This window comes from Portunus trituberculatus, chromosome 39 (assembly GCF_017591435.1).
Source record: "Portunus trituberculatus isolate SZX2019 chromosome 39, ASM1759143v1, whole genome shotgun sequence".
Lineage (NCBI taxonomy): Eukaryota > Metazoa > Arthropoda > Malacostraca > Decapoda > Portunidae > Portunus > Portunus trituberculatus.
In genome coordinates, this window is record NC_059293.1 from 16,894,952 (window position 1) to 16,920,474 (window position 25,523).

The window sequence follows — 25,523 nt, forward strand, 5'->3', positions numbered from 1 at the left end:
ATCAATAAGAGGAGAAAGAATGGATGAGAGGAGAGGAGCTTTACATGTGACAAAAATACAACAAATCAGAGAGGCAAACAAGATCAGCTGCATTACATCCAAGGCAACATGTAGAACGATAACAAGTTATGAATGGAATACCTCGGGAAGCACAAGAATCTCCTGAAGAGATGCAGCACCAGGACAAACATTACATACTGACATAAGGACAGGCTTAATGTACAAGTGTGTGTGTGTGTGTGTGTGTAATTCACTGTTTGATCTGCTGCAGTCTCTGACGAGACAGCCAGACGTTACCCTACGGAACGAGCTCAGAGCTCATTATTTCCGATCTTGGGATAGGTCTGAGACCAGGCACACACCACACACCGGGACAACAAGGTCACAACTCCTCGATTTACATCCTGTACCTACTCACTGCTAGGTGAACAGGGGCTACACGTGAAAGGAGACACACCCAAATATCTCCACCCGGCCAGGGAATCGAACCCCGGTCATCTAGCTTGTGAAGCCAGCGCTCTAACCACTGAGCTACCGGGCCGTGTACTGAGCTACCGGGCCGTGTGTGTGTGTGTATGTTTAACCTAGTTAATCCCCATAAAGCAATTAAAGTCATAAAAGTGAAAAATTTCATGCAATGCAAAGTTAAATTTCAATGGAGGAAAAGAATGTAAGTTTCTGGATTTCCCTTCCCCACTTATATGTGTTTATCTATTAAACAATAACTTTTAATGGGAATATGTTTATATAAGTTCATCATATGTAAAACAATACTACAGTTCAAGAATGTATTCCTAAGCTGTATTTCATAAGAAATTAGATAAATCCATACTTAGTCTCATGTCTTGATAGCTATAGCTTCATCTTATGCTTAATGAAATGATCTGATATAAGTTTAAAACATAATTCTTGTAAAAAAAAAAACACACATAAAACAAGTAGTTTTACATTTGTATATATGTGTAGTTCCACTTTCATTAAATAAAACCATGAAAGCTTTAAAAGGAAATAACTAATTAGTACAAAAGAGAAACATGTCTCCCTTGATCAAGTAATCAGGTAGTAGCTCCAAAACATTACCACTTACCAAGCACTTCAATGGTGGTGTAAATGGTGAAACGAATGATTCCAGTGATGCGGTCACTGCCCACACAGGCATACTCCCCTGAGACAGACTCATCTACAGCAGTCAAGTAAAGAGTGCCCTGGTGGCTGCGAGATCCCTGTGGCAGTGGGCGGTTGTCACTGCGACGGAATGAGAACTCAAGCTGCTCACTCTCTGGTCCTGTGTGTTGTAGGTAGCAACATGTGAGGGAGTCTTCATATCACCTTTGAAAAATTGAATTACATAGCCTGAATTGACAGTTATCATATGAAGTACAGAAAACCAATTAGGAAAATAAGCAGAATAAAATAAAAATTATTCAATAAATACGAAGCATGATAATAAAATCTAACTAGGACTACCTGATGAATTTCAAACCTTATCTTATGATGCAGTGCACTGGATGTCTTCACCTTAGGCAATTGCTTATCATGCTAAAGTATTCTCATGTGCTTATTATTCATTGTTCTTTACTTTAGGAAGGTTTCTGCATAAATATACTTACATGTGAATTCTCATATGTATGCATATATAGATCCTTCTCTTATTTAATGCCCTTTTTTCCTTTCACCTTTCTGTAGGTTAGCATAAATGAGGATATAACACTTTTCTTATTAATTTCACGATGCACTGAAATGAACGGTACACAACAATTGTATCAACACAAACACCTCAGTAAACTCACCTCCTGAACACGTGAACTCATACGGGCTTCCTGCTGGAATGTACACAACTCCACCATCCCCAGTGCTGGTAATGGCAGTGCCTGGAGGAGGCACAGCAGGGCGAAGAGTGCCAGGCAGTACATCTTCAACCAGCAACTGGAATCTCTCATCAGTTGTTCCTGCATGAAAGGTTACAGTGTTGGCAATCATAAAACACACACACACACACACACACACACACACACACACACACACACACACACACACACACACTCATAAAAGATAAAGAAGTGACACCTGAGAAAGAACATTAAATATTTCTGTTGAAAAAATAATTTCTTGTTTTCTTCAGAATCAAACATCAGGCACTACTAACCTACAATGAGTGAATATAATTTTGGCACTAACACACATTTTGCATTAATAAAACCATGACAATGTAAGAAATTACATATGAGCTTCTCAGTAAAAATCACCAAGATCTGAATATGAATGGTTTTATTTTGATTATAAAAATAATAAAACCAGATAACTTATACTATAATGAGTATATGTACAAATATTCTCTCCACGTACCTGCACTGTTCCTAGCCGAACACAAGTAAGTTCCTTCATCAGCCTTTGAGACACTAGTGATTGTATACACAGTCACACCAGATCTCGTGGACTGGCTTTGACTGCCGGAAAAAGGGAAGGAAGAAGCTCAATTCAGTAACTTTTCCATACAAGTGGAGACAATAAATTGATAGATTGGCAAACAGAATTCAGGCCCTGACATAACCAGGATAAGGCAGGCAAAAGGATTTGCTGTGAATAGCAATATTACTTGCAAATTGGCCAGTATTCTTATCTACGAGTTGCCATTCTTGCTAAAAAATGTAAAGCAAACACTGAAGAGAATCTGTACACCATTTGTAAGAAATAACCCCACAAACCAGCATAACACAACGTATCACAAAGCAAAGCCACCCTACATCTTTCCATGTCCTTTCAGAGACAACCAACCCTTCAGAAAGTTAACAGATCATGCAGGGACATCACAGAACGTCTGACTTCTGATCTTTCTATGATTTCCAATTGGGGCAGAGAAAATCTAGTAGTCAAAAACTCAATTCCTCCATCTATCAACTCGACACAACCTTCCAGACAACTATCCTTTCTTTTTCAATAACACTCAACTGTCTCCCTCTTCCACACTGAATATCTTCTGTCCTTTATTCATAATCTTAACTGGAAACTTCACATCTCATCTCTTGCCAAAACAGCTTCTATGAAGTTAGGCATTGAGGCGTCTCCACCAATTTTTCTCGCCCCTCCAACTGCCAACTCTGTACAAGGGCCTTATCTGTCCCTGTATGGAGTACTCTTCGTATGTTTGGGAGCTTTTGCTCACACAGTTTTATTAGATAGGGTGGAATCAAAAGCTTTTTGTCTTATCAACTCCCCTCCTTTGACTGACTATCTTCAGCTTCTTTCTCACTGCCAAAATGTTGCATCTCTTTCTATCTTTTATCGCTATTATTAAGCTAACTGTTCTATTGATCTTGCTAACTGCATGCCTCCCCTCCTTCTGCAGCCTCGCTGCACACGGCTTTCTTCTTCCTCTCATCCCTTTTCTGTCCAACTCTCATTCATACCTTTCACTGGTAAACTCTAGAACTCCCTACCCGCCTCTGTATTTCTGTCTACCTACAACTTGACTTCTTTTAAGAGGGAGGTATCAAGACATTTGCTCCTTAATTTTGGCTAACCCTTACTTATCTTGTAGAGAACCAGCACTCAAGCAGGTTTTTTTAAAATATTGTGTTGCCCTAGGCTGGCCCTCTCTCCTACATAAAAAAAAAAAAAAAAAATACTCACACTGGTGTTGGGTAGTTGACCTGCAACCTCTTCCAGGAAACTGTGGGTGGTGGGTCTCCTTCAGCAAAGCATTCAAGGCGGACAGTGTTTCCAGTGCGCACAGTGTATGGTGACGGTCCAGGACGAATGTTAATGATGGGCAAGGACTGTATCTCCAGTAGAGCCATAGAAGTGACGGAACCAACATCATTCTCAGCAGTGCACATGTACGAGCCTTCCTCGTCTCCTTGCACTTGATTGAACCTGAGAACAGCAGGATTAAGCATGTTTTAGGATGTTCACTCAGTAATGAAAAACAGATGCACCTGGACAATTCATTGTGATCAGTTGAAATCCTGTACACATTGAATAACTGAATATTTACCTCAGCACACCACCAATGAGAACTTCAGTGTTGGAAGAGAAAGGCTGTCCATCAGTGCGAGTCCATTTCACAGTTGGGGTAGGGATGCCAGCAGTGAGGTGACACTGGAAGAGAGCACTACCACCCATCACAACAGTCTGCTTCATCTGAGGATGCATCTGAATTTGTGGAGACTCACGACCTGCAGAAAATATGCATGTTTTTATGTTAATGCAAAATAAAGGATGAAAGGTAATTAACGGATACAGATACCTCACCATTAACTTATGTGTGCATTTAGTCTAAAGTTTGTATGCCTGTCTGCATACCAATAACAGCTTTATTCCTTTCATTCTGTCTGGAAAGAGAAAAGATAAAAGTTTGCATGGATGGAAAGTTATAGAACTGATTCTCTAACACTCACGTTCAACTTCAATGATGGCTGCAGCTTGTGCCGTACCACCCTCATTCTTCGCAGTGCACACATACATCCCACGATCACTCACTTGAGCGTTGGTGATCCTCAGTATATTGTTCTCCACACTCACTCTGGAGCTTTGTTCCTCATATGCCTGGTAGTGGTTGCAGAAAAAATCATTGAGGTAGATTGAAAGAATCATAGGAGTCATGTTATATACCTATAAAGATTTGTAAAAAGTATAGGTGCATGTATTATAGTATGAGATTGAGGGTGAAACTGCAGGTGAGTAATGCAGCATATGTGAGCATTTTGTGAGAAAAAGGGGGACTTCAATTATATGTTGCTTCACCTCAGGACAGACACAAACCTTATTCCAGGTGACAATGGGAGGCGGGTCCCCTGAGACACTGCACAGGAGCTCGGCATTAGTGCCCTGGTTGATGGTCTGCCGGTCGGGTTGGATCTGCACTGTTGGCAGGCTCCTGGTGAGAAAGGAAAGGATTAGTGGTTGTGGTTAGTGTATCACTTTCCTTACCAAACAAATAAAGTTTCTTGGTGAATTAGTGTGATGAATACATTATGAGTCCAGAAGTAGTTGTAGATTATGAATTAGTTTCTTACCAAACATATAAGGGTTCTTGATGAATTACTTTAAATACAGTATCTAATGAATGAGTCTAGTTCCTGATCTGGACAGTGTTAGAAAGAAAGAAGAGTGACTGTACTGTACAATTTATGCTTTGCTCATCTAATCTATTGACTATATTAGTCTTTTACTTTTTATTATATATATATATATATATATATATATATATATATATATATATATATATATATATATATATATATATATATATACACAGACAGGAAAACAATCATTTTGAGAGCAGCATCAACCACTTACGTGTATTGAGTAATAGTGATCTTGGTGCTGGCTTCATTGTACACAGATGTCCGCAGGTCAGTGATGCGACACACGTAAGTCCCGGAGTCTGCAGGCTGGGCACTAGGGATTTGCAGTTCTCCTTGCTCAACCACAGATTTCTGTAAATAATGAAGATAGTGGGTTTTTTTTTTTTTTTTACGTTAAGGCCTATAGCACCTGTAGGCACACTGGAAGAGTGTATGGGAACTGCTGTTCAGCTTCCGCCCATTAGTGGCGCAGGCAATTTTATTTATAGTGGTACCCATATTAGGGCCCATATCACACCCCCAAGCTCATCTTGGGTGTAACCACCTAAAACCTGGGTATCATTGTGACATGTAAATAACTTTAAACCACTCGCCAAATGGCAAAGTGTTTAAGGCTGTATGTGGTGGGATTCAAACCTACGCGTGGATGTCTGCCCGATCCCACGCTCACCACCTTATCCACTATGCCACCGCCTCCCTAAGTAGGGTAGTTATATGAAATAATGGACAAGCATTTATATATGATTGTGGAGAATATCTATGAGCAACGGATGTTATCAATACAGATGAAAATAGCCTTACACAATTAAGGAAATTAAATGTTTTTTATGAGCCAACAAACAGATGCACATCATTATAGGAAACCTTTCTCCTTCTAGTTCAATCTATGAGGTGCTATCAAAAAAGTTGTGAGATTTGCTACTTACAGTTTTGGCAATAGTGCTGCCACTGCTGTACAATTGATCAAGACACTATTTTGAAGAGGATCAATTAACTTTTTTTTTTGTGTTTAAGCTTTGCTTCAGAACTTTTCAGTATCACCTTGTTTATCATAGTTCCTCACCTGTGGGAGAGACCCAGTAAGCCGAGTCCATTTAATATTCAAGGCACCAGGAATGTTGCTAGCAGAACACCTCACCCGTACAGTTTCTCCTGCCTGGGCCACCACATTTTCCTCAGATACCTAAAAAATGTTAAGTTGGAATTACAAGGATGAAGATAATTTTTTTTGGTTATGTGTTTTATTCTGTAATGCTGTGATATAACAGTAAAACACATGCAAGACAAGTATTCATGATTCAATTGCTGTTTTACTTCTCATGAGAGAGAGAGAGAGAGAGAGAGAGAGAGAGAGAGAGAGAGAGAGAGAGAGAGAGAGAGAGAGAGAGAGAGAGAGAGAGAGAGAGATTCTCAGTGAATGTTTTGAATGAGGTTGCCTGGATACACTATTTCTACATTATAATACTGATGAAACTGACATTCAATGACTTACCTCAATGATGATGATTTCACCAGGTGGACTGGTCACCACATTGATGTAGATACGAGCACTGTCTTGTCCATAAGCATTGGTGGAGGTGCAATAGTATTCTCCTCTGTCTGACAGCTGGGCATCACGGAAGATTAACAAACCACCCTGCTGGTACACCTGTGGAGGGATAGCATGTCCCATCATACTCTGGCTTGCTTATGCACATTTTCTCTAATATAAAAGGGTCTTTAACACACACACACACACACACACACACACACACACACACACATAGTGATCAATCAAGTGGAATGTGGGGAAGGAAAAGCAGAAGTATTGTATATTAAGATGCATATTAATAAAAAAGAGATAACAATCATTGTAACATATGTGCCACCAAAAAGAAATTCATGGACCAATCAAGAATATAAAGACATGATAGATGACACAATAAGGAGTCTAATGAGAATCGTTAAAGAAAGGAGAAAAGTGATATTAGTAGGAGATTTCAACTGTAAAGAAGTGGACTGGGAAAATTATGAAAGTGGTATGGGGGAAGAAGCCTGGGGAGAAAGATTCTTAAACCTAATGATAGACAATATGATGGACCAGAGAGTAAAGGAATACACAAGATTCAGAGGAAACGACGAGCCGGCCAGATTGGACCTAGTTTTTACAAGGGGTATACAAATGAATGACGATATAAGATATAAGTGCCCATTGGGAAAGAGTGACCATGTAATATTAGAAATAGATATAGAAGAAGGAAAGGAAGATAGAGATGATTCATACAAAGGAGACCGATTAAATTATTATTATAGAGAATCTCAAGAACTATTTTAAAAACGTAGACTGGGAAGAGATGGAAAACTCAGAGACAATGCAAGACAAATATAACTTATTTTTGGAAATATACAAAACAGGAGTCAGGGAATATGTCCCAAAATATAGACCAAAAGAAGAAGGAAAGAAAGATTGGTTTAATGCAAGGTGTGCCAAGGCAAAGGAGAAAAGAGATGGAGCATGAAAAAGGTGGAGGAGAAATAGGAATCCAACAAACAAGGAAAACTTCAAGGCAGCGAGAAATGAATATGTTAAGGTGAGGAAGGAAGAGGAAAAGAACTTGAAAAGATATTGTCGAAAAATGTAAGGAGCAACCAAAATTGTTCTATAGATTCATAAATGGAAAAATTAGGCAAAAAGAAACAATAGAAAGGTTAAAAGGAGAGAACGGGATGGTGGAAGACCCAAAAGTATGGCAGAACTATTAAATAAAAATTCCAGGAGGTCTTTACTAAAGAATCCAAATTTGAGAGGCCACAGGGTAATAGAGAGACAATCTATATGAAAGAGATTAAAGTAACCAAGCTTGAAATAAAAGAGTTAATGAAGGAACTGGATGAAGAGAAGGCAATGGGACCGGATGAAGTCTCAGGCAGAATACTGAAAGAATGTAGGGAAGAACTAGCAAGTCCTATATACATCATAAAATGCTCAATAGAAAATGGAACAGTGCCAGTAGAATGGAAAAGAGCTGAGGTGGTTCCCATATATAAGAGTGGAAGGAAAGAAGAACCTTTAAATTACAGACCGGTATCACTAACTAGTGTAATATGCAAGATGTGTGAAAGAATAATAAAGAAACAATGGATCGAGTTCCTTGAAGACAACAAATTAATATCAAATAGCCAATTTGGTTTTAGAAAAGGACGGTCTTGTGTAACTAATTTATTGAGTTTCTATTCTAGAATAGTTGATAGAGTACAAGAGAGAGAGGATGGGTTGACTGCATCTACTTGGATTTAAAAAAGGCGTTTGACAAAGTGCCACACGCAAGATTACTGTGGAAGTTAGAGGAGAAGGGTGGCTTAAAAGGAAGCACATTGAGATGGATAGAAAATTATTTGAGGGGAGAGAAATAAGGACGGTAGTTAAAGATATGAAGTCCAAGTGGAGAGCAGTAGAAAGCGGAGTGCCACAGGGTCAGTATTGGCACCAATACTTTTCCTCATTTATATTAACGACATGCCAGAAGGAGTGAACAGCTACATAAATTTGTTTATGGATGATACGAAACTGTGCAGAGTTATAAAGCAAAAGGAGGATTGTGAAATACTGCAAGAAGACCTAAATAAGATCTGGGAATGGAGTAAGAAGTGGGAAATGGAATTCAATGTGAACAAAAGCCATGTCATGGAAATGGGAAAGAGTGAAAGACGACCTGTGGGAATCTATAAGATGGGAGATGGTGTAGAACTGGAGAAAGTAAAAAAGGAAAAGGACTTAGGAGTGACGATGGAAGAAAACAATCAACCAGTAAGCCATATTGATAGAATTTTTAGAGAAACATATAATTTGCTGAGGAATATTGGAGTAGCATTTCACTACATGGACAAAGAAATGATGAAGAAATTGATAAATACTATAATAAGACCTAGATTGGAATATGCAGGAGTAGTGTGGACCCCTCATAAAAAGAAACACATAAGAAAATTGGAGAGGCTACAAAAAATGGCTACAAGAATGGTCCCAGAACTTGAAGGGATGACATATGAGGAGAGACTAAAGGCTATGGATCTACCAACCTTGGAACAAAGAAGGAGAGAGGAGACCTGATACAAGTCTATAAATTGATCAACGGAATGGACCAAGTGGATAATGAGAAACTGATCTTGAGAGAAGAATATGACACCCGAAGTACAAGATCGCATAGTAAAAAGCTGAGAAAGGGAAGATGTCTGAGAGATATTAAAAAATATAGTTTCCCGCAGAGATGTATTGAGACGTGGAACAGTTTAGATGAAGAAGTAGTGTCTGCAAAGAGTGTGCACACTTTTAAAGTAAGTTTGGATAAGTGTAGATATGGAGACGGGGCCACACGAGCATAAAGCCCAGGTCCTGTAAAACTACAACTAGGTAAATACACACACACACACACTGAAAAAGAGCTGATATTGTGACAATATTCAAAGGAGGAAGCAAGAACGATCCACTGAACTATAGATCAGTGTCATTAACCAGTGTAATAGCAAAAATATGTGAAAGGATGATAAAATATACATGGGTAGAATATGTGGAGGAGAAAAGTATATTGAAAGACAGACAATGTGGTTTCAGAAGAGAAAGATCATGTGTTACAAATTTAGTAAGCTTTTACTCAGGAGTAATAGATGTACTGCAAGAAAGGAATGTAAGGGTGGACTCTATCTACTTGGATTTAAGGAAGGCATTCGACGAGGTCCATCACAAAAAATTATTATGGAAACTTGAACAAAATGGAGGGCTAAAAGAAGGGATGATGAAAAACTAATATAATACATGATTCAACCTAAACTTGAATATGCTGCACTTATACGGTTACCACATAAAACACATAATAAAAAAGATATTTATAAGGAAGATAGAAAGAATTTAAAGGGCTGCAACCAAAATGGTTCCAAGTTTAAGAGACCTAACTTATAAGGACAGATTAAAAAGATTAAAACTTCCAACATTGCAACAGAGGAGAGAAAGAGGAGACCTAATTGCTATATACAGAGCATTGAAGGGGATGGACCAAGTTGACAAAGAGACTTATTGATGAAGGACTCAAGAAATACAAGACATTAAGAAATATAGTTTTCCAAACAGAAGCATAGAAATATGGAACAATTTAGATAAAACAGTGGTTCAAGCAAGAAATATTCATGACTTTAGGGTTAAACTGGACAACTATAGATATGGAGACAGATTAGCTTGAGCATAGCTCTTTTCCTGAAAAAAAAAAAAAACATAACTAGGCAAATACACAAACACACTGCCTCATTCCTCTGGCTTCTGAAGCACTGGATGTTGTAAAAATACAATTAGGTAAATACAAATTCCCCCAATACACTTACCAGATACAGCAGAAACATGAAATCATCTCATTACTTACATTTGGCGGAAGATCTCTGTTGGGTCCTAAGGTCCAAATCACTCGTGCCTCTGGATTGCCTTCCACAGAGCATCTCACCTGAAGTGAGCCTCTCATTTTGATATCAAAGCGACCTTCCTTTGGCTCCAAAATGACACTGGGACGTCCACCTGGTTGAGAAATGCAACAGGAAACAACTATACAAATTGGTCTTTCATATATATATATATATATATATATATATATATATATATATATATATATATATATATATATATATATATATATGATGCTGAAACATCTGGAAATTTAGAATATGATATTCACAACACAAGTGTTTTTTTTCCTGTAGATATGATTTCTAATTATGTATTTCCTGAAAAAAAAAACACTCACAACCACTCCTACTATATGTTATGGGCCAAATAATTTTTTTTTTTATGTGAGCTTAGATAAAACTTATCTAGTGGGCTTATAAACCAAAATATGTATGTGAAAGAAGAAAAAAAGAATTCAGTGTGGTTTGCTTGGGGGTGATGAACAAAACAAATGCTGGGTGGGAGTGAGCACTCAAAAAATTGCGATACAGCTGCCTTGTGGAGGGATAAGAGCAAAGGGACAGAGTGGTGCAAGCAATGGAGGGATGGAGAAAGAGAGGGTCCTGTGAGGCAAAACACTCACATTACTCAGAAATAAAAAAAACTAGTGCTCATGAAGTTCTCAAAATAATAGACTATAACAAATTTTACAAAACTTATCTATACTTTGCATATGCAAGACATTGGTGTGTATTTAAGAACATTGCATCTTTTCATCAGGTTCAAAGTTATATTCCTTAATTCCCCATATCCTAACACATATTTTTAAAGTCATTGATCTTTTGTATTATGATCAGATATCACCTTTATTCAATTTCTTCAACTTTCCTCATAGTTAATTGCCTCCCATTACAAAGAAATTCCTCAGAAATAATAAAAAACTGAGGTTTCTCATTCTCTAATACTTGATAAAGCTAGAATACCCACACTGACAGTTTTATGCTTAGTGGTACAGTCACAGTCATGCTACTTTCACTTGTACTGTCTGCAACATTTTCTTTCAATCACAAGTTCTTAAATCTACATGGAATACAGCCATCAGATTTTGTAAAAAGATCTTCAGAAGAAAAAATGACTTGAGATTGGAGAAAAAACACTAGAGGTAGGGCACATTTATAGACTAGGAACTATAACAGTACTCTTGCCCAAACTGCAAGCTTATCTGCCAGTTTGAGTAATCCTTTCTTTAAAGTTTCTTACTGTTGTAGTGTGCTTTTATATCTACCATGTTTTACATTGATTCTTAGTATGAATTCTTTTGTAAAATTGATTGTGATTATTACTACATGGCTCAAGGTATCAGTAATTGTGTCAATAAACTACAGAATATTTACTATGGATTGCCTCATTTCTATTATCATTCTTAGTTACCATTTATCAGATACAATTTTATCTAGTCCAGTGAAACTAGACCACAGGATTTGCATGCTATAGGAAAAAAAAAAAGGAATAGTAATAATAAATAAACAATAAAGTATCTGATGAACTCCATTTAGAATTTGGAAAAAAAAGTTAGCAAATTCAAAATACAGTATCTACAACAAAGTTCTACTCAACTAAATTCTTACCTGTATCTAAATAAACAAAGTATAACACAGTGACAAATGAGGTTGAGAAAGAGGAAAAAAGTTCAATATGAAGTGGCATAACTGCATGCTAAACTAAACACTCTGAGGAAATGAACAACTTATTTTTTTTGCAAAACATGAAATATATATACAATGTAGCATAAAAATACAAAATAATAAGGAAAAAGAAAAGAAACAGAGTAGTGCACTGAAAAATTGAATTATCAAAAATGTGTCTAAGACTATTATGTAAATCTTTCATCCTGTGGACATGAAAAAATAAAGAACTTAATAAAATAAACAATAAAATAGTAAAAATACATCAATATAGGATACACATATACATTAAGGCAACTGAAGTAACACACACACACACACACACACACACACACACACACACACACACACACACATGCACATAAACACATACTGAAACATCAAGCCATAACAGGTTATGACAGGCCAGGAGTAAAGCATATAGCAGGCAAAAGACTGGCAGACAGGGAGTGAAAGTGTTACCAGAGGCAGACGAGGTGAGGGTTGGTAGGAGAAGCACCGCCACCACACCCACAAGAAGGGAGACAAGGAAGAGCAGGAGGAACATTGCAGCGCCACTGCCACACTGTGAGCCACTGTAGCCCAGAGGCACATTTCCGATCCACTCTCAGTATTCGGCCAGCCCCTCCCACCTCGCACTTCAGCCACCTCCTCTACCCAGCCCACACAGTTCCAATCCACTTTCAGCTACTGGCCAGCCCTGCTCCTAACCTCTAGCTTCAGCCACTTCCTCTACCCAAACCACTGACTCACTAAATGCATGTTGCCACATCCCAATAAACTATAACAAATATTCTGGCCTTGAACCATACAAATCATTGATTCACATCCAAATACTGAACCTGTTGGAAAGACACCATCTACATATGGACCTGGCAGATGGATATGCAAGAGTAATGCTTTGTACTACTGACACTGAGAGATAGATTGACATTTGAAAGTTAAGGAGTGATGATGAACCTATATTTTCATGTTTGTGACAATAATTTGTTTTTTTGTACTACCCAACATAAGCTAATTAAATTTGCAATATGGTAATCATAATTTTTCCATGGTAATGGTATCTTCTATGAAACAGCCTGGCTGAGATATGGATGTGGTTCTCAGTGTAGATGAGCATCTATTTATTTCTTATATTTCTCTCAGGAATCTTTACTATTCTCCTCCCCTCCTTCCTTGTCTGTTCCCACAAGTCCCATATTCTTTTGTCTTTCTTTGGTTATTCAACTCTTTCTTTTTCAGCAACTAGTTTACTCCTAATTTTCTTTAGTATTCCTCCCATACTCATTCATTGCCCTGTAACTATAACTATTGTCTTCACTAATGTATCACTCATCTTATCAACATCTTTCTCTCTCTCAAAATTCTGTCTATTCTTTTCTCATAATGGCTTTCCTAAACTGAACCCAGTGTGCTCCTATTCAAATTTTCCTAATTGTCCATATATCATTCCTTTTCTCTTTTCACATTTTTTATTTTTCCATTATTAAGCTCATATTCTACCATCATGACAATGTGACTCGTCTGAGAGTTGGAGGCTTGGCACTGCATCACCCTAAAATATCACAAACTTGACTCATCATGACTGACACTTCCACCACTCCCTGTGAGCATAACATTTACTTAATGATGCTAATCTAATAGTGTGCTGAGAAGTCTGTAACTGGAGAGTTAAGAGAGAATAATATGATGAGAAGAGTCCAAAGTTCCTTGTAGGCTGAAATCTTTTCAAATTTATCTTTGAAGCCAAGCAACATGCAAGTCACCAATATGAGGAACACACATTGTTAAGACAAAGTTCACTGAAGCAATAACAGTGTCATTCAGAGAGACGGAATGACTGTCTCAATTATAGCTCTCATAATGGTGATTTGTGTGGCTTTCAGCTGCAAAAATATAAAGTTGACAAGATTTTAAGGAATAGAAGATTCTTATTTCTTAGGTATGTATCATTTTGATGAATGTAGTATAATAATGATAATAATGATAATTATAATCATAATAATAATAATAATAATAATAATAATAATAATAATAATAATAATAATAATAATAACAACAACAACAAAACCTATCAGTTTCATGGGTAACTACTAGTAATGATATTCCATGACAATAATTTTGTTTTTTCACATATAATGTGTCAAATGTCTTCTTATTATAACTTGATAAAAGGAATCAGCAGAATAAAATTTGATGATACTTAAAGCATGTCAGTTACATAATGTTAAAAAAATCTTGACAAAAATTAATAAAGATAAATTCTAAAAATATATACATAAGTGCCCTACTGGCCCTTAGAGAATGATGATGTCTGATTCTTATGAAAATATCTCAGCCAGAAAGATGTTCAAGATGGTGGCTGCAGGGTTCAAGATTCCTAGCTAGCTACTGTAAAGAAAGTCAATCCATATATATATTGAGATCAGCGGTGGCAACATATATTTAGCGAGTGAGTGGGCGGGGTGGAGAAGGTGACCAAAGTGCAAGGTGGGGGGGCTGGCTGAATACTGAGAGCGGTTGGGAAGTGTGCAGTCCGGAGCTGCCACACACTCAGGAAGGGGCAGTAGTACTTGCGTGCGTGTGTGCGCGCGTGTGGTGTGTGTGTGTTTATGTGTGTGTGTGTGTGTGTGTGTGTGTGTGTGTGTGTGTGTGTGTGTGTGTGTGTGTGTGTGTGTGTGTGTGTGTGTAAGATAATAAAAAAAATCATTATCAATATTGTTGTTTTGCAGTGGCAGCAACAGTGGTGGTGGTGGCAGCAGTGGTGGTGGTGGTGGTGGTGGTGGTGGTGGTGGTGGTGGTGGTGGTGGTGGTGGCAATGGTGGTGGCAGTCAAGGTAACATGTCACCATTGCAAGCAGTACAAAAGAGAAAGGAAGGAGGAATAATGTGTTAAATGCAGCTTGTCGAAATTGGCTTGTGTTTGTTAGTTAACATCCTACAGGTGAGATATTATCTAGCTACATAAAAAAACAGCATAAATTAATGTGTATCTTACTAAGTACTATTTCCCACAATTAGACAAATTAGCAAGGCCCTTCCACTCACATTCATACATGCTCAGGTATAGGTTAGTCAACTTGGGTGTAAAATGTATGCCTCAAAAGTAATGTAAAGTAATGAAAAATCACTGCTGATGAAGTGTTGTTTGACATCAACCATAAATGTTTTCCTTTTATTCCTGACTCCTCTCACTAATCCATGAATTCCTTCCATCAGCAAAAGTAATCCAACTATGTATTTCTATGTCAAAGACCAGCTTTAAATGTCAATTGAAGTCTCTCACCAAATTAGGTTGTTTACATATTTGTTCACTAATTCAAACTTTGAAAACAACAAAAAATTCTCAGGAAATAAATTCAAGAGCACAGGAGTGGCAGCAAACACTCTTTACCACCACATCATTGATGGGTTGCAGTGGATGGGTGTATTTTGTCACAATGGAAGACCTGGTGTTTCTCTGAGATAGATATCCATATGGCCCAACCTGGCAACATTTAAATTTCATACCAAGGCTAAAGAACATCTCAAAATGCAAGTATGGATAGAATATTTTCCTCTCAAAATAACCTGAACTTTTACTTCTAGCAATATCCATAGAAACTCATATTAAATAGAACTTTTCAAGATTTATATTGAAATTTCTTTAGGAAGATGCAACCTAACATATGTGGAAAGAGGCATTTGAATATGTAGATTAAGAAAAGACTAAACATTAAATATTACTGGAATATATCTATCAGGTGATGATACTCAAATGTGTATTAATATCCTATCACATCTTGTTTTCCTGCACCATAATGACAAAAAGGGAGTAAAGCAACTACATGCACTAATCTTTATTAGTAAATATGTCTGCAAGTGCATATTGTGACTCACACACACACCTACATCCAAACAATCATGAAAAAAAGTAGAACACTAGGAGTGTGTCTCAACACTATCAATATACAAAAAGATAAACACACACACACACACACACCGCATAGTGTAGTGGTTAGCACACTCGGATCACAACCAAGAAGGCCTGGGTTCAAGTCCCTGGCGTGACAAGGCAAATGGGCGAGCCTCTAAATGTGTAGCCCCTGTTCTCCTAGCAGCAAATAGGTACGGGATGTAATTTGAGGGGTTGAGGCCTCGCTTTCCCAGTGTGTGGTGTGAGGTATGGTTTCAGTTCTACCCAAATATCAGCTCTGAGTTCACTTTGTAATGGGGAAGGGTGACTGAGTGACCAGCACACACACACACACATACACACACACACACAACCTTATATTCTCACAGGGACAGAGAAAGATGACATAAAAAAGTGGACAACTCACGACTGACGGTGAGGGTAACGTTGTCGGTGACCACCCGTCCATAACTATCGACAGCAGCGCAAATGTATACTCCACTGTCAGATGGCCGGACCTACGACACAAGTGGAGAGGACAAGACAAGATGAGCAAGAGAATGTGCAAAGGTGGAAGGTGGCAAAGATATTATTTATGCTGATTAAGCTGAATTTGAAGTTTTCTCTGGATCACATGAAGATTAGTCACTCTCACTATTTTCAAAGTGACATGGGATACATCAAGTTTAGTTATGTAGTCAAATATAATTTTTCTTTCTTCACATTTTAATGAAACCTAACCTAATTAGTCCCATCTCTCAGTAAACTGAGTAGCTGATGTTCATGTGATCAATATTCTTTTATTTAATTTTGGGGGAAGAGAGAGAGAGAGAGAGAGAGAGAGAGAGAGAGAGAGAGAGAGAGAGAGAGAGAGAGAGAGAGAGAGAGAGAGAGAGAGAGAGAGAGAGAGAGAGAGAGAGAGAGGAATTAAGTAGTAAATTGATACTCAAATAATTTGCAATTAATTGTGTTTGATGATGGTACTTAAGAGAATATATGCTTTTGATTTTTTCCTTCCTCCATAATAATATAGCTAATGTTTGTGTATATCCATCTATTTGTGTCAGTGTCTCTCTCCACATGGGGAGGCAATGAGGGCATCCTCACCTCAGTGATCACCAGCAGACCCTGACGGTTGTCTCTTGCTCTTCCATATGGCAGCTCTCCTCCTACCTTGCTCCAGGTAACAGGGATGCGTGTCTGCTGACAACAAAAGGTTATCAATGACAATAATTATTGCCCCTATTATTAGTGGTCTGATGGTGTAAAGATTAAGGTATTTGTTTCATAGCAGTCAAGTTCTTGGTTTCAAGTTTCCTAAGTAGATACAATAAAAGTTTTCTTTATAGCATGAGAGGCAAGTCTAAATATGAAGGCAGGCAATTACACCCCTACCAAAGTCATAAACAATACATAAATAAAATACACATCAAACAATTATTAACATTTACAGTTTTTAAAGAATGACCTGTCACATTTTCCAAAGACAAAATTCTTACCACATGGTGAAAAAGGTTTGCATTTCAGCTAATGCCAATAATATGCATTGAAACTTTTTTGTAGGAGGCACTGCTCAAGGGCAACAAAACAGCAGTAAAAAGAAATGGACCACTAAGTTGCTGGTCAATATAATATCACTAATAACTTGCCTGAACACCGGTCACAGCACGGGCAGAACATGCCAACTGGACAGTGGAGTTGACAGTGACAACCTTGATGCTGGGTTCAGAAACAGTCACCTCAATGCTGGGGCCATCCTCTACAGTAGTGTCTTGACCTGCAGGACAAGACAGCTTAAGGAATTTCCTCCTCTCTCTCTCTCAAGGCTAGTAACCTGAGCTGTCCTAATTCATCCTAATACTATCTATGTACACTACCATATCATTCCTTGCCTTTCCAACTGTTTGTCAGTGTTCCATGATTTACTTTTCGGCTTGCTTTATGATTATATAATATGCTGCATAGATAATGTGAACTGCCCATAGCAATACAATGACACCATATAAAATAACACAGGAACAACCCATGTGTATATCACTTCATTTGCTTTTTAGATATGAAATTTGCTGGAGTTTGTGACATAACAGCTTGTAGAAATACAACCTCAATGCTATGATTTTTTTTTTGTACAGTAATTTTTCATATCCCTTACTACCTTATTGGTACTCCATCTGAATGCCAACATGCCTAGACACATACTGTAGATCCTTATAGAAGGCATATAAGATGAGGCAAGTAGACCACATGACATTATACCAACTTACGTGCTGTCCAGTCTTTATAGGTATAAAATATTTGGGAGGACATCTGTGCCACCTCTTTATTACTGGCATCGAATACCCTGCAAGTGACTGTTCTATGGCCACGTAAGAGGCGGAGCAGTGAAAAGTATTTAGCTCCATGGGCATACTGCTCGATGAGGTGGGGAGCCTGTGAGTCCATGAGAGCTGCTGGGGCCCCATCCTCTACCCAAGTCGGTTCCCGTGTGATTGTCATGCTCAGTGGCTCAGTTGAGTGGTATGAGCAGGTGAAGTTCTCATACACTTCCCGAGCTTGCTGGCTGAAGAGCACTTTGATGGGCCTAAGTTCAACCATCAGACCTACAGACATGCAACAATGAAGCCAATCACAAAGCTGCAAACCATATTAGAATGCTAGAGGAAAAAAGGGAGTTAAATGTTTGATGCACCTGCCAACCACCACATGGATTAGGTTTATTTCAATGAGCAAGAGCACTCACCACCGAGCTACAGGTTTCTACAGGTGGATGAGTACAGAAACATGAACTAGTTGACATATCTTTGTAGTGACTTTAATTTTACAGAAACTGCAATAATAAATGATAAGAAAAATAATAAGTCCCAGATATTTTTTCATATTCTAAGGTAGTAAATACCTTTTAAAAAAAATTATTCTTGGGATCTTTGATAAATATTATTCTGAAGTTTTTGCATTGTTAGATATTTTTGTCTAGTATTTCAATATTCCATTATATTTGGATCTATTACATCCAGCAGGTGATCATAAAGAAACCTGTGCTTTGTGGTCTGTTTTTGGTATATTGCAATTAGTGCAGAAATTCAATGCATTAATAGCTCAAATGCCTGGAGATAAATCATGCATCTACATATTTATGTTTCCCAGCTTCAGGCAAAACAAGTAAAAAAAAGTCAATCCTCACGAAAAAAAAAAAAAAAAAAAAAAAAAAAAAATCAAACAACACATGCATTAAAAACCCTTGCTTTCAAGCTAAACAACCTAACAATTCCAGAATTACTAAAAATATGGCAAAAATTGACGAGCAACCATCAGACATACACAACCAAAATATCATATGCTATATATATACACAGAAGCAGAGGACAATAGCAACAACAATAACACATATTAATTTCAAAAGAACATAAACATGAGCAAAGAAATAAGTGCTTTTTTGATATAACCAGGAATGACTGAATACATCAGCCTAATCAATACAAGAAGTATCTTGATATCCAGCTAAGAAAAAAGCTATGTATCAAACTCACATAGAGGACACATCTTCCCAATGTCAGTTTCTCTCTCTGCCTTAAGATTGGATGGCAGTATGCACACACAGGTACCTTATTCTGAGACTCACACAGTAATCTGCCTCTTACATTAGATGTGCCATTTACTAGTGATGCTATGAAATCAGACAGGTAGTGCTGGATATGTATGGCAAAACACATCTATTTCTGCTGAAGAGGTACTTAAAATTTTGGCTACAAACAATTTAATTGCAAAATTGTGAGGATATATGAGAGAATCAGTCATACAGGGGAAAATTTTAATCTTGGTAGTAAATAGTCTTCACACATTGTATACTATAGTGAAAACTTCAAGACTAATAAGATACTGAGAGATATAAAAAGAAGAAAGTTGTTTCCATTTCTTTCCGGCATTATCAATATTATGTTTTATGTGCTGTATTTAAAAGAAAGTTAACACAAATCTGACAGAGGAATGAGAAAATAGGAATTTTTAATTCTTCTCTCTACTAATGTACAAAGAAAAGAAAATAGAGACATTTCTTGTAATTACTCCCCTTGAGGAACTCCAAAAGACCAGCCATTAAACAGATCAAAGCAGAAGCACATGGTGAAATAAAAGTTAGTTTTTGTTAGTTCATTAAGTGGAGAAGCAAACCAGTAGGTGCAGACTATATAAAATGTTATTTAAGTATTCCAAAAGTACAGTTTCTTTCATCATACAAGAAGTACTATGCATATATTGCTAAATTTCTACTATAGCTATATTTCTCCTGAATCTAATGATGTTATTATTGAAATACTTTCTAAAATTGATCACAAGCCTGCATTCATAACAACTTAAAAATACTTTATAAAAAGAGCATGAAAAACAATTATCACTTGGAAATGCAGGATCATTAAAAGTATTTCAATAAAGCAGTTGCGAATTCTTATTGCAAAATTATTAGGGAAAGTGAATATCAGAGTAAGGAAAAAAAAACCTTAAACAAGATAGAGAGGACATCTGTGATGAATTCAGGCATGTGAATAGGGACTGGTCTTTGCTCTGACTAAACATATGAAATACCTATTCACTAGAGTAAACTGACACCTTGGCCAACGAAGAAATACTGAAATCTTGATGGAGAAGAAAAGAAATCTGGATATTACTTATAACTGGGGATGAAATCCTGACTTGTGCTATTAGCGAATATCATGCAACTCTACCTGCCGGCAGTCAAGCAATACTAAAAAAATATACATAGGCCAGCATGCTCAGTGCAGCACAACTTCAGTACAGCATTAAGGTGAAGAGAAATACATATCTTATTCTTAGCTGCATACCAGAGCCCAAAATATACTGACCAAGACCATACAGGTATCCATATCATCCATCCTCAAACACAACCATACAGCTTCAAGTGACCTCAAGGTCATTACTTCATATAAGATAAGACTGGTGGGTATCTTGACAGAAGCTACAGTAAATACATGTCATTCATATGACCATGTAAATTAATACAATGTTGTATGTAGCATATTTTACAGCTAATAAGGATACAACATCCCTCTTAAAAATATTATAAAAATCCAGTTCAGATTTCCTAAGACAGAACAATAAAATTAAGGCAGTGATTAGCTAGGGATCAAAATAGCATCTTGTAGAATTGCTATTCAAATTCATTTTCTATAATATTTTCTGCTTCACTATTGTTGCTGATAGATTGTACAAAAAGTGAACATTTGATCAATATGTGATGGATGTGGCAATCGAAGCAATGAAGTGTGGTGCAAGAGCAGTGGAGAGCAGTTTTTGTATAGTGATGACATGTACAAGTGTACTGATACAGTTACTTTTTTAAAAGGAAAATTATATAAAAACATTAGCAAATATTATTGAAAGATAAGTTTGTACTTCTGTAAAAATGACTAGCATAACAAACAATTTATGCAGTGCTGCTTGAGTCAAAAAAATTCAGAAAATTATAATTCTAAATTCTGGTTCTTTTCCACAAAGCAGTACATACATATAAATAGTAAAATACAGTACTATATCCTCAAAGCATGTATAAATGTACTGTTAAGTAAGAGTCTGTCAGTACTACTTCATCTCATTGAAAGGTACATATATCAAAATATGATAATTTCATCTGGATCTAAAAGCAGTATAATCTGTTTATCAAACTTCTTTCTCTGAAATGTCATGTACATAACATTATACTCTTATAAACTTGTGGTCCCCCTACAACTCAATAAAGAAAGTGAAAATATTTCAGTACAACTGCTTTGTATCAAAGAAACCCCAAGATAAAAAAACCCAACCTGGTTTACAGAAGGACCTTTAACAGCTAAGAATAGAGTCAGGAGTGCAAAGCATGTAGAGATGAGTGAAAAATTGGCTGATAAATCAATCATCCTGGTATTTTAACAAAGAAAACATGGGTATACAGTAAATTGAAACACATGATCCCTGTAGCATAAATTCTTAAACTAAAAGCCCTCTGCTTCTGTGGCAAACCACTGATTTAACAGATTAGAAAAAAAATATAAAAAAAAAGCCAGAATTACTGTGTGAGTTAGTTTGTGAATGTTACAAAAAAATATATCAGCCATTAATGACAGACAGTGCTACTCCAGTGCAACAACAGTACCTTATGATGCTGTACAAACATTCTAACTACAACAATTCATGCATTACATGCACTACATCCAACAAGATTAAAGTTCATGCAAGTCATACATATTCTTGAACATATGACACCAAGCAGAGGACAAGGCACAGAACTTTTCTCTTCTTCATAAGGATGGTCATTACTTCAACTAGGTACCGTTTGCACCTCAATTCTTAATAATGATAACAATCGTATTTGCAACCAGTGTTGAAAAACTATAACTGAATGAGAGTGAGTGCCTTGTCCTACTCCTTGTTCTTTTCTTTCAGCTCCTTCAGTATAAAATTGGGCAAGTGTTGACTCCACCTTCCCACTCACCATCCATCCATATCTTTGGTTATCACTCTGGCCTCTGCCCTCTATCACACCATCCAGTCAACAGATGTCACTGCAACACACCAACATGCACAACTAGGAGTCACTCCTACCTGATTCTGCACAGCTGGGCCCATAATAGCCAGACAGACACTCGCACTGGACACTGCCATCTGGCCGCTCTGCACAAGAAGATTCATGTCCATTGCAGGGACACTGGAGGCACTGATTGGTCAATGCCTTGCGGTAATAACCTGCCTTGCATGTCTGTGGTGAAGGGGGCAAGAGAATGAGTGTTAATGCAAAATTTAGACTGGATGGTAGCCTGTTCAACCACAGAACACAAAGAGCTGATCTATGGAACAGCTGGAAATTGTGCTTAAGAACACAAAAGGGAAAATGAGAAGCTGTGAGACTTTCATATCACTAATCATGACATTAACATCATAAACATCTACTAGGACTACTTCAAAATGTATCCCCACTCTAGTAAAGCTGTCAGCATCACTGAACATAATGGATTGCCAAGATATGGTAAATGTTAATGTGTGTATTTACCTAGTTGTATTTACATAGTTGTAGTTTTACAGGGCCTGGGCTTTATGCTCGTGTGGCCCCGTTTCCGTACCTACACTTATCCAATTTTTCTTTAAAACTATGCACACTCGTTGCTGACACTACTTCTTCACTCAACCTGTTCCACATCTCAACACATCTTTGCAGGAAACTATATTTTTTAACATCTCTCAGACATCTTCCCTTCCTCAGCTTTTTACCATGCGATCATGTGCTTCGAATATCATATTCTTCTCTCAGGATCAATTTCTCATTATCCACTTGACCCATTCTGTTAATCAACTTATAAACTTGTATCAGATCCCCTCTCTCCTTTCTCTGTTCCAGGGTTGGTAGATCCATAGCTTTTAGTCTCTCCTCATATATGTGTGTGTGTGTGTGTGTGTGTGTGTGTGTGTGTGTGTGTGTGTATTCACTGTTTGATCTGCTGCAGTCTCTGACGAGACAGCCAGACGTTACCCTACGGAGCGAGCTCAGAGCTCATTATTTCCGATCTTGGGATAGGTCTGAGACCAGGCACACACCACATACCGGGACAACAAGGTCACAACTCCTCGATTTACATCCCGTACCTACTCACTGCTAGGTGAACAGGGGCTACACGTGAAAGGAGACACACCCAAATATCTCCACCCGGCCGGGGAATCGAACCCCGGTTATCTGGCTTGTGAAGCCAGCGCTCTAACCACTGAGCTACCGGGCCGTGTGTGTGTGTGTGTGTGTGTGTGTGTGTGTGTGTCAAAATTACCTCACAGGACAAGCCAGTGTATTCCATGGGACACTGGCACTGTTCCACCTCCACGGCTCGTGGCTGCCCAGTCTGAGTGGGAACAGCAGTGTCCATGATGACATCACTGAGGTAGGTGGCAGCCATCTGCTCACTCAGAGTAGCTCGAATGAGGATGGCCTCTATGGATGACAGGGCCTTCAGGAATTCAGATCTGAAAGGAAATTAGAAAATATAAGTGAATAATTGTGTATTAAATCTTCTCTCCTAACACCTTTTCACAGCAGCAACAAGAATCATGTCTTGGATTAATCTCACTGATTGCAATGCTGTTAAAAGTGGTAAAAGCTTTTTTTCCAAATAAGCCCCAACCACCATCTGCAGCTTTTATGAGTTTCAAGCTCTCTGATCTAACAGAATGATACATATCATTATGCCTGAACTTTCATAATTTTCCAAAGCTGGCCTCAAAGGTCAAAGCTATAAGAATGAAAATTCTTCCTTTTCAAATTAAAATAATCCTGTTAGAGAAGAGGTGAATGTGCATTATCAAATATAAATCATATACTTCATCTTGCCTATTTCTCACACATTTCTTGTTACACAAAGTTAGACTGTTTAAGTAATTGATTCTCTTCCTGATGAAGATATTACTGCAAGTACTTGCCTGCTGGCTGGCTGCTGGTTCATAGTAAAGCTATCTTCATTCAGCAACACTGTGTATGTCTGCTCCCTGTTCTGGATATTTTGCTCAAGGTGCCGTGGTCTCATCCAGAAAAATTCTCTGCCACTGGTGCTACGAATGATAACATCGGACTCAAGATAGATGCCAGCACCAGGCTGCATCTGGAACTTCTGTGTCACTGTCAGGTTGCCGCCGTAAGACTCGAGGCGGTTTCCAGTAAACATCTGTGGTAGTGGTGATGGTGAAGGTCAAAGGGGTGAAAGAGCTCCAATCAAGGTAATAGTGATGGTGAAGTAAATAGTATTGAGTCAAAGTATAATATTTTTGTCTATTATGCAATATAGATTATTAGAATATATTCCTTCACCTGATAAATCCACTAAAGGTGGGAAAAAAAACTGAACAGGAAATAATGATGTATCAAAGTACCTACCCATCTTTTTTGCCATCAATAAAAGTAGTTTCCTAATAGGCTTAGAGGAATAATTTTAGTTTTATTTTGTTAGAGAGTTTGCAGTGGATGTCTACTCTTACCTGGGGCAGTGACCAGTAATACGGCTCCCTAGCTCGGAGACGGTTAAAGTCAGAGAAGGATATTTCATTGTTTGCCAAGTTGATGTCAAGCCCATCCTTAATGACATCAGTTTGCAGCCTGTGAGAGAAGGGCAAAGGGAAAAGTGAGAGACCTGGAGCAAATTGGGAAGAAAGGAAAACAGAGAATACAATGCTGTTGACTGTGATGAGTATGCTGAGAAAGGGAAGTGTAAAAACAACCATCCTGGAGTGTGTTTAAGATATGATTAGGAAAGTTGACAGGACTGGATTGTAAAAAGAAAGATGAAAAGAGTGAGAGCTCAGAGTCTGAAAAAGATCTGATGTATAAAGAGAGAGAGAGAGAGAGAGAGAGAGAGAGAGAGAGAGAGAGAGAGAGAGAGAGAGAGAGAGAGAGAGAGAGAGAGAGAGAGAGAGAGAGAGAGAGAGAGAGAG

The 25,523-nt window shown here is 37.8% G+C and overlaps 1 protein-coding gene across 50 annotated transcripts in view; it reads right to left on the minus strand.

Moving 5' to 3' along the window:
• Positions 1–25,523, minus strand: part of LOC123515503 (basement membrane-specific heparan sulfate proteoglycan core protein-like) — a 324,199-nt gene that overhangs the window by 37,942 nt on the left and 260,734 nt on the right. For all 50 annotated transcript variants that reach the window (XM_045274121.1, XM_045274138.1, XM_045274127.1 and 47 more), the window contains 19 exons: positions 25,071–25,188; positions 24,519–24,760; positions 23,873–24,065; positions 22,662–22,815; positions 18,335–18,670; positions 17,720–17,847; positions 17,178–17,270; positions 16,498–16,588; positions 10,475–10,623; positions 6,580–6,735; positions 6,151–6,270; positions 5,299–5,438; positions 4,762–4,876; positions 4,398–4,545; positions 3,995–4,175; positions 3,631–3,873; positions 2,347–2,447; positions 1,791–1,949; positions 1,088–1,285 (listed from right to left, as the gene is read on the minus strand). In XM_045274121.1, the coding sequence (XP_045130056.1) occupies positions 1,088–1,285; positions 1,791–1,949; positions 2,347–2,447; positions 3,631–3,873; positions 3,995–4,175; positions 4,398–4,545; positions 4,762–4,876; positions 5,299–5,438; positions 6,151–6,270; positions 6,580–6,735; positions 10,475–10,623; positions 16,498–16,588; positions 17,178–17,270; positions 17,720–17,847; positions 18,335–18,670; positions 22,662–22,815; positions 23,873–24,065; positions 24,519–24,760; positions 25,071–25,188 (3,065 nt within the window). The remainder of the gene's footprint in view (positions 1–1,087; positions 1,286–1,790; positions 1,950–2,346; positions 2,448–3,630; positions 3,874–3,994; positions 4,176–4,397; positions 4,546–4,761; positions 4,877–5,298; positions 5,439–6,150; positions 6,271–6,579; positions 6,736–10,474; positions 10,624–16,497; positions 16,589–17,177; positions 17,271–17,719; positions 17,848–18,334; positions 18,671–22,661; positions 22,816–23,872; positions 24,066–24,518; positions 24,761–25,070; positions 25,189–25,523) is intronic.